Raw genomic sequence first — 10,485 nt, 5'->3', positions numbered from 1 at the left:
ATTTGCATTTCTCTAATGGCTAGTGATCGCGAGCATTTCCTCATGTGTCTGTTGGCCATTTGAATGTCTTCTTTGGTGAAGTGTCTGTTCATTTCCTTTAAGGCCACAAGTTTTAACAAGATAGTCCTGTGTCAGCAGTAGCCCCATTCACCTTTTTCTTTGTTCCTCCCTTGAAACTTGCATGTCATTGGGTTACTAGAGTGACATTTTCCAGAAAGGTTGTAAATCCAGGTCCAGTGCCACAATCCAATGGGCTCCTCTATATAAATGAATTATGATTAAAATATACTAATGAGCTTTCCCTTAGAAGCTTTAATTAACATAACATACTGGAATTTATGCCTTTTTTCTCTATGATTTAAGGATTCTAAAAAAATAGTGTTTTTTTTTTTTTTGTCATTGAAAACTAACATAAGAGCAGTATAGAAAAACAATTTAGAGATGGAGAAAAGTAAAATAAAGATCACGTTAATCCCCACCACTGTAACAACACCACAGGTAGCAGCTTGGCATATTTATTTTATTTTTTTTCCCTTACAAAAATTTATACCTACATTGTTATGTGACTCAAATTGCTTTCCCCATACTGTGACAGCACACTCCTCCTTTCCATCCCTGATTCCCCATGGCCATTCAACCAGCTCCTAACCCTCTCTGCCTTCCCATCTCACCTCTGGACAGAAGCTGCCCATTTAGTCTCTTGTATCTACTTGAGCTAAGAGGCACACTCCTCACAAGTATCACTTTATGTCCCACAGTCCAGTCCAATCCCTGTCTGAAGAGCTGGCCTTGGAAATTGTTTTAGTTCTGGGCTGATAGAGAATCCAGGGGACATGCCTTCCGGGGTTCCTCCAGTCTCAGTCAGACCATTATGTCTGGTCTTCTTACCAGAATTTGAGTTCTGCACCCCCACCTTTCTCCTGCTCCATCCAGGACTCTCTGTTGTGTTCCCTGTCAGGGAGCTTGGCATATTTTTAATAGTTATATAACATCGGGCGCCCTGGTGGTGTAGTGGTTAAGAGCTTGGCTGCTCACCAAAATCTTGGAAGTTCAAATCCACCTGCCGCTCCTTGGAAACCCTATGGGGAAGTTCTACTCTGTCCCATAGGGTCACTACGGGTCAGAACCGACTCGATGGCACCTAACAACAACATATAACATCAAGCAGCTGTACTCAACTTAATAAACATTTAAGTTGCTTGTAATTTTTTACTATTATAATAATCACTATCACTATAAACTTCTCTGTATTTAAGGTTATTTTCTTAGTATAGATTCTCAGAAGTAGAACTACTAAGTCAAACAGTATAGATCTTTTTATAACTTTTAATATATGTTTCTATACTTATTTCCAAAGAATTCTAATAATTAAAACTGCCATGGACACTAAAGAAGACATTCAGGCAGCTAACAGACACATGAGGAAATGCTCGCAATTATTAGCCATTAGAAAAATGCATATCAAAACTGCAATAAGATACCATAGCACCCTGACATTACTGACACTATTAAAAGAAAGAAAAGAAAATAACAAATGTTGGAGAGGTTTCAGGGAGATTGGAACTCTTATGGACTGTTGGTAAGAATGTAAAATGGTACAACCACCGTGGAAAATGATATGGTGCCTCCTTAAAAAACTGGAAATAGAAATTCTGTACGATCCAGCAATCCCACTCCTAAGAATATATCCTAGAGAAATGAGGCCATCACACAAATAGACATATGCACACCCATGTTCACTGTAGCATTATTCACAATAGCAAAACGATGGAAACAACCTGTTCCATCAACGGATGGATAAACAAACTATAGGACATACACACAATGGAATACTATGCAATGGTAAAGAACAATGATAAATCCTTGAAACATCTCACAACATGGATGAATCTGGAGGGCATTAAGCTGAATGAAATAAGTCAATTACAAAAGGACAAATATTGTATGAGACACTATTATAAAAACCCAAGAAAAGGTTCACACTCAAAAAGTAACAATCTTTGATGGTTATGAGGGAGGGAAGGGAAGGGAGGAGAAACCACGAACTAGATAGTTAGACAAGTGTTAACTCTGGTGAAGGGAAAGACAACACACAATATGGGGAAGTCAGCACAGCTTAACCAAGGCAAAGCCGTAGAAGCTTCCTAGATACATCCAAACACCCTGAGGGACCGAGTTACTGGGGCTGAGGGCTGGGGACCCTGGTCTCGGGGGACATCTAGGTCAATTGGCATAACATAGTTCATAAAGAAAGTGTTCTACATCCTACTTTGGTGAGTAGCATCTGGGATCTTAAAAACTTGCAAACGGCCATCTAACATACAACAATTGGTCCCATCATGTTCAGAGCAAAGGAGAATGAAGAAAAACCAAAGACACAAGGAAAATATTAGTCCAATGGACTAATGGACCACATGAACCATAGCCTCCACTAGCCTGAGCCCAGAAGAATTAGATGGTGCCCGGCTACCACCACCGACCACTCTGACAAGGATCTCAATAGAGGATTCAGGACAGAGCAGGAGAAAAATGTAGAACAAAATTCAAAGTCACAAAATAACACCAGACTTACTGGTCTAACAGAGACTAGAGGAACCTCTGAGACTGTGGCCCCTGGACACCCTTCTAACACAGAATTAAAGCCACTCCCGAAGTCTACCTTTCAGCCAAAGATTAGACAGGCCTATAAAACAAACAATAACACACGTGGTGAATGTGCTTCTTAGTTCAATCAAATATACGAGAAAAATGGGCAACACCTGCCCAAAAGCAAAGATGAGAAAGCAGAAAGGGATGGGAAAACTGGACGAATGGACACAGGGAACCCAGGGTACAAAGGGAAAGGGAGAGAGTGCTGACACATTGTGGGGATTGCAACCAATGTCACAAAATAATCTGGGTATAAATTTTTGAATGAGAAACTAATTTGTGCTGTAAATTTTCCCCTAAAACACAATAAAATAAATTTTTTTTTAAATACCGTGGATAGCTTGTATTCACAAAATTTTTTATTTCCATTCTCTCCTCCCCACAAAAAAATCTTCAAAGTCTAGAGGTCTGTTAGAGTGCATGCTTACTGCTGGTTATATTTTGTGCTTTAGTTAATGAATTAGAGAGAGAAATTAAACTGATCAATAGAATATATAACAATGTAGGATAAAGAAGTGCTCAGGGCAGTGTTTCGTTCTGTTGGACATGATATAACTGACTCAGCAGCACCTAACAATAACAACAACAGGGAAAAAATCGTGTGTTAAATGCGTTTCATGGCCGAAGGGCTAAATTTTGAGTCTCTCCTTTATATTTGGGTTGATTTGGGATGAAGAATGATGCCAGTGGTGTGCTGCTAAGTATTTTAACAACTTACCTAGGAAGAAAACCCCTATTTGGTAGTGTTTGCCCAGTTTTCATGGTATAAATAGTCCTGCCATGGCCAATTTCATGCTAGCAACTTGACATCAGCTAGTTTACAAATAACTCAGAGGTTTTGCTTTGATGCCACCAACAAGGGTAAGCTATCCCAGTGACCGCAGCCTCGGGGTGTTTATTATCTCCTTTTTTGCTTTAATCATTAAAAGCAAACAGGGAGACATGTGCTCACTTGTTTTGCACAGTAAAAGTAAAACCTGAGCAATTTAGTGGGCGATTCTAATTTTTCTCCACCTGTTTTTGGCTTTCTACCACCCCCAGTTAGGATTCTTCAAGGCCAGGAACAGAAACAGCCAATGACTTCATAAGCCCAAGGCAGGCCCTGATTTCCAGAGCCTTTAAACACATCCCAGACAAAATGACCCTGGTGCTGTCTGGTCAATAAACAGGAATTATGACCAACAACATTCAGCTTATGTGGAAAAAGAGAGGCCTGAAACACATCCATCACCGCCGCCTCTTAGCAGGAGGCACATTAATTCTTTCTCCCTCTCTGCTTCATTTTTTCCTCCAAAATATCCAGTGATTCATCATTGTCATGAATTTTCCAAGCTTCTCATTTTGAGGATATTGCTCCCAAGTAGTCTAGAACGTTATATTTGGCATGGGTCCTTAGGCAGTCCTTTAAAGAACCAGAGTTCCCTTTATCCCTTGCCAGACATGATCATAAGCTGAAGCATTAAGAGAACCCACAGAGGTTGCTAAGCAACCCTTAAGTTAAAGACTAAATAAAAAATTACAGTAATAATAATACTTTATGTGGTGAACTGAGGTTTTCAAACTGCAATAGACCTTAGCACATCGTAGACCTTATTACATGGTGATCCATTCTATAGCCCTGTGAGGTAGACAAAGCAGTTATTAACCTATTTTTCAGGAGAAGAAACTGAGGCTCGAAGAGGTTAAGTATGGCCTAAGATCAAGTAGCTGGAAGATGGTTAAGATGGCTCTAAAACTCACATCTTCCAGGTCTTAACTTGTGAGGTCAGTTTTAGGGTTAACTCAGCTAGAGCGCTCTCGTAGACACTGAAGGCAATGTTGGAGAAGTAGAAGAGGCTAGGGTGCTGACTTTGCAACAGGAAATGTGACCATAAAGTAATGTGATTGGTTAATGAACATGCTAGAACTTATGCATCCAGAATACTGTACCCTTCACAGTGCTGGCCTTCTAACACTTTACACTCCTTCCAGTGAGCCTGCCATTGCCCAGGAGAGTTTTGGAAATGCCTTTGAAAGCTTCTGCATACTTTTAAATATGTTTTGCTGGGATAAATCTTCATAATTTCTGGAATGAATTTGATTTTTGGAAGTAGTGAAATTATAATGGGTGCTACTGAAGTGAAACCTCTTCCTAGACTCTATGCCCCATGAGGGCTAAGACAGGGGCCGTCTTATTTGCAGTCTCCAGCATCTAATACAGTGCTTCAGTAGACATTTGTTGAATGAACGGTCAAATTTGGAAGGAAAACATCTGAGCAATGACAAAGTTGTTGAAAACCAGTGTGTCCAAAACACAAAGTAAAGAGACTGGTTGTCCTATGTATTTGCTCAGAAGGCAGAAGCAAAAATGGAATTCCTAAGAAGTGTGGAGGAGTGGCAGCCCCACGGGAATATTGAATAAGTCACTGCATGAACCACCAACCTGTCAGTTTGTCATACTGTGGTGGTTTGGGTGTTGCTATGACACTGGAAGCTTTGCCACTGGAATTTCAAATACCAGCAGGGTCACCCATGGTGGATAGGTTTCAGTGGTGCTTCCAGACTAAAACAGACTAGGAGCAAAGGCCTGGTAATCTGCTTCCAAAAAGTAACCAATGAAAACCTTATGGATCACAAGAGAACACTGTTAAATATACTACTGGAAGATGAACCCCCCAGGTTGGAAGACATTATACAATAGCCACAACCACAGACATACCAATGACCATGAAGATGGTGCAGGACCAGGCAATGTTTTGTCTTGTTATAGATTAGGTCATTATGAGTCAGAGATTGCAAATAACAACAACAACTGCATTGAAAGAAGAACTTCATTTACATGTCTAAGTACTGGCATGCTTATTTAAAAGCACTAGCCATATTAATATAGTCATTATAATAACAACCAGTATTTATTGATGCTTTCTGGGCACTAGGCATTATTCTCAGCCCCTTTCAGGTTATTTATATTTATTTACCACCGCTGGTCTTTCAGTTTGTCGTACTGTGGTGACTTGCATGTTGCTTTGATGCTGAAAGCTATGCCACCAGTATTTCAAATACCAGCAGGGTCACCCAAGGTGGACTTGACAAAGACAGATAGGTGGAAGGACCTAGTAATCTACTTCTAAAAAAATTGGCCAGTGAAAACCTTACGAATAGCTGAGGAACGTTGTCCGATATAGTGTTGGAAGATGAGCCCCTCAGGTTGGAAGGCACTCTAAATATGACTGGGGAAGAGCTGCCTCCTCAAAGTAGAGTTGACCTTAATGACATGGATGGAGTCAAGCTTTTGGGGCCTTCATTTGTTGATGTGGCATGACTCAAAATGAGAAGAAACAGCTGCAAACATCCATTAATCATTGGAACATGGAATGTATGAAGTATGAATCTAGGAAAATTGGACGTCATCGAAAATGAAATGGAATACATAAGGATTGATATCCTAGGCACTAGTAAACTGAAATGGATTGGTATTGGCCATTTTGAATCAGATGATCATATGATCTACTGGGAACGACAAATTAAAGAGGAATGATGTCACATTCATTGTCGAAAAGAACATTTCAAGATCTATCCTAAAGTACAACCCTGCTGGTGATACGATAATATCCAAATGCCTACAAGGAACACCAATTAATACAACTATTATTCAAATTTACACACCAACCACTAAGGCCAAAAATGAAGAAATTGAAGATTTTTACCAATTGCAACAGTTTGAAATTGATCAAACATGCTATCAAAATGCATGGATAAATTATTGATGATTGGAATGCAGAAGTTGGAAACAAAGAAGGGTCAGTAGTTGGAAAATATGGTCTTGGCCATAGAAATGATGCTGGAGATCACAAGATAGAATTTTACAAGACCAACGACCTATTCATTGGAAATATGCTTTTTGAACAACATAAATGGCAATTATACATGTAGACCTCCCCAGATGGAATACACAGGAATCACGTTGACTACATCTGTGGAAAGATGATTGAGAAGCTCAGTATCATCAGTCAGAACAAGGCCAGGGGTCGACTACTGAACAGACCATCAATTGCTCATATACAAGTTCAAGTTGAAACTGAAGGAAATTCAAACAAGTCCACAAGAGCCAAAGTACAACTTTGAGTATATTCCACCTGAATTTAGAACAAATTTGACACATTAAACACTAATGACAGAAAACCAGACAAGTTGTGGGATGATATCAAGGATCATAAATGAAGAAAGCAAAAGGTCATTAAAAAGACAGGAAAGAAAGAAAAAACCAAAGTGGATGTCAGAAGAGACTCTGAAACTTGCTCTTGAATGTAGAGTAGCTAAAGCAAATGGAAAAAATTATAAAGTAAAAGAACTGAACAGAAAATTTCAAAGGGTGGCAGGAGCAGACAAAGTAAAGTATTGTAAAATGTACAAAGACCTGGAGTTAGAAAACCCAAAAGAAAGAACACACTCAGCATTTCTCAAGCTCAAAAAACTGAAGAAAACATTCAAGCCTCTAGTTACAATATTTGAAGGATTCTATGGGCAAAATATTGAAAGACACAGGAAGCATCAAAAGAAGATGGAAGGAATACAGAGTCACTATACCAAAAAGAGTTGGTCATCGTTCAACCATTTCAGGAGGTAGCATATGATCAAGAACTGATAGTACTGAAGGAAGAAGTTCAAGCTGCACTGAAAGCATTGATGAAAAACAAGGCTCCATGAATTGTCAGAATGCCAACTGAGATGTTTCAATAAATGCATGCAAAGCTGGAAACACTCACTTATCTATGCTAAGAAATTTAGACGACAGCTACCTGGCCAACTGACTGGAAGAAATCCATATTTGTGCCCATTCTAAAGAAAGGTGATCCAACAGAATACGGAAATTATTGAACAATATTAATATCACACACAAGTAAAATTATGCTAACGATAATTCAAAAGTGGCTACAGCAGTACATCGACAGAGAACTGCCAGAACTCAAGTTGGTTTCAAAAGAGGACATTGAATGAGGGGTATTATTGCTGATGTCAGATGGGCCTTGGATGAAAGCAGGAAATACCAGAAAGATGTTTACCTGTGTTTTATTAACTATGCACAGGCATTCGACTGTGTAGATCATAACAAATTACGGATAACATTGAGAAGAATGGAAATTCCGAAATACTTAATTGTGCTCATGCAGAACCTGCACATAGACCAAGAGGCAGTAGTTCAAATAGAACAAGGGGAGAATGCATGGTTTAAAATCAGGAAAGGTGTGAGTCAGGGGTGTATCCTTTCACCATACGTATTCAGTTTGTATGCTGAGTAAATAATCCAAGAAACTGGAATATATGAAGAAGAATGCAGCATGAAGATTGGTGGAAGACTCATTAACAACCTTTGATATGCAGATTACACAACTTGCTTCTTGAAACTGAAGAGGACTTGAAACAGTTACTGATGAAGATCAAAGACTATAGCCTTTAGTATGGATTACACCTCAACATAAAACAAAAATCCTCATAATTGGACCAATAAGCAACATCATAAGTAGAGAAAATATTGAAATTGTTAAGATTTCTTTTTACTTGGATCCATAATCAACACCCATGGAAGCAGCAGTCAAGAAATCAAATGACATATTGCACTGGGCAAATCTGCTGTAAAACACCTCTTTAAAGTGTTAAAAAGCAAAGATATCACTTTGAGGACTAAAGTGTGCCTGACCTAAGCAGTGGTATTTTCAATTGCCTTATATGCATGTGAAAGCTGCACAATGAATAAGGAAGACCAAAGAAAAATTGTTGCATATGAATTATGGTATTGGTGAAGAATATTGAATATACCATGAACTGCCAGAAGAATGAACAAATCTGTCTTGGAAGAAGTACAGCCAGAATGCTCCTTAGAAGCGAGAATGTCAATATTTCGTCTCACTACTTAGGACATGTTGTCAGGAAAGACCAGTCCCTGGAGAAGGTCATCATGCTTGTGGAGGGTCAGAGAAAAAGAAGAAGACCCTCAACGAGATGGATTGACACAGTGGCTGCAACAATGGGCAAGGATTGTGAGGATGGCCCAGGACCAGGCAGTGTTTCCTTCTGTTGTACACAGGGTTGCTATGAGTCTGAACCGACTCAACGGCACCTAGTAATAACAACAACATCCTTATTTAATCCTATCAGACACAACCCTATAGAATAGATAGTATTATCATCCTAGCTTTACAGATGAGGAAATAGGTACAGCAAGCTTGAATAACTTGAGTAATACCCACAGCAAATAAGTGGCTGAGGTGAGATTTGAACTCAGGCAGTCTGATGCCAAAAGCTATACTTTTCACCACTATGCTATTCCACATCCTAATGTAGTCATTGGAGTCCCTGGATGGTACAAACAGCTAAGTGTCTGACTACTAGCTGAAAAGTTGGCAGTTTGAACCCACTCAGAGATGCCTCAGAAGACAGGCCCGGCGATTTGCTTCTTGAAAACCCTATGGAGCAATTCTACTCTGCACACATGGGGTCTTCATGAGTCAAAATCAACTGGACGGCAACTACCAACAACAACAATGTAGTCATACTTCATCTTCAATCTTAAGTTTACTTAAAATACACTTTTATATAATTATTAAATCAGCTATGCTGAAACCAAAATAATTTCTGAAATCAAGACCCTTTGAGGGTTGTTTTATACGTAGAGAATATTCCTTGAGCTCAGCTGAAAATTCCTAGGCCAAAAGACGTGTGAGGTGGCTTTGTCTGGAGCTTCCATTACTGGGTGATGGCTTAGAACGAATCAGCCTAGATGATGACTGGGAGAGAAGCAGCCCTCAGATCAGATGTCACAGCTCACCTACCTCTTCTTTTACAGGGCTTCTATAAACGGACCCCCGACTACCTTCAGATTAGAGAATGGAAGAGGACGGGCTGCTTTCCCGTCCCCATGGTCCACTCCACATTCCTCATTGACCTCAGGAAGGAGGCCTCTGACAAGCTGGTGTTCTACCCCCCGCACCAAGACTACACCTGGACCTTTGACGACATCATGGTCTTTGCTTTTTCCAGCAGGCAAGCAGGTACTGTTTGTGTTTGGTTTTACGTCCTCCATGGAAATACTGCAAATGACCAGCTCCTTTGTTTTGTGCATCTTATTAGAGAACTCCTATTTAAAGAAATAGAATTCCTTTTCAGGTAGTGTTAGATGCACTTAATTGTCTGCAGTAACCATACCCGCACCCACTGTGAGCACCAATGACCAAGAGCCAGGACTGGCCCCTGCCTAGGAATCCACTATCTTTTTTTGGGGGGAGGAGGCGAGTGTAAGGAGAGGTAAGTCATGGGGAAGTGACTGGTTTTCTATGATGCTTCTGCAATGCTGTTGTTCATAATGGGAGTCCCTTTATTAATTAGGAAACTGTAACACAGACCCAAAACAACACTGGCAAAGATCTCAATGGAAATTTATTTCTTTTCAAAAAAGTCTGAGGTGGTATAATGGCTATGTTCCACAAAGTCAGAGACCCAGGCTCCTTCTATACCGCTTCTCTACTGTCCCTGAGGTGTTGTTCCTATCTACATGATCTAAAATGTCTCACCATCATGGATGCTTTCCAGTCATGGAACCAAAAACGGAGAGGGTAGGGCACTCTTCTTCCACTTAAGACAATGTCTTAGTCAATGTTCTCTAGAGAACCAGAAGCAGCAAAAAAAAAAAAAAAAGAAACAAAACAAAAAAAACTTTAAATACACACACACGCACACACACATAATATTATATAGTATATATGTTGTTATGGTTAGGTGCCTTGGAGTTAATTTTCAACTCATAGCAATCCCATGTGACAGAGTAGTACTGCCCCATAGGGTTTCATAGGCTGTAATCTT

The 10,485-nt window shown here is 39.8% G+C and overlaps 1 protein-coding gene across 1 annotated transcript in view; it reads left to right on the top strand.

Annotated features, from left to right (window-relative positions):
* The window catches only part of COLGALT2 (collagen beta(1-O)galactosyltransferase 2), a 127,127-nt gene that overhangs the window by 82,322 nt on the left and 34,320 nt on the right, over positions 1-10,485 (top strand). The window contains exon 5 of the mRNA XM_004372909.2: positions 9,473-9,677. Within this exon, the coding sequence (XP_004372966.2) occupies positions 9,473-9,677 (205 nt within the window). The remainder of the gene's footprint in view (positions 1-9,472; positions 9,678-10,485) is intronic.

The sequence above is a fragment of the Trichechus manatus genome, unplaced genomic scaffold, assembly GCF_000243295.1.
Source record: "Trichechus manatus latirostris isolate Lorelei unplaced genomic scaffold, TriManLat1.0 scaffold00021, whole genome shotgun sequence".
NCBI lineage: Eukaryota > Metazoa > Chordata > Mammalia > Sirenia > Trichechidae > Trichechus > Trichechus manatus.
Note: the sequence above shows the minus strand (reverse complement) of the source record. Positions and strands in the feature narration are given on the sequence as shown.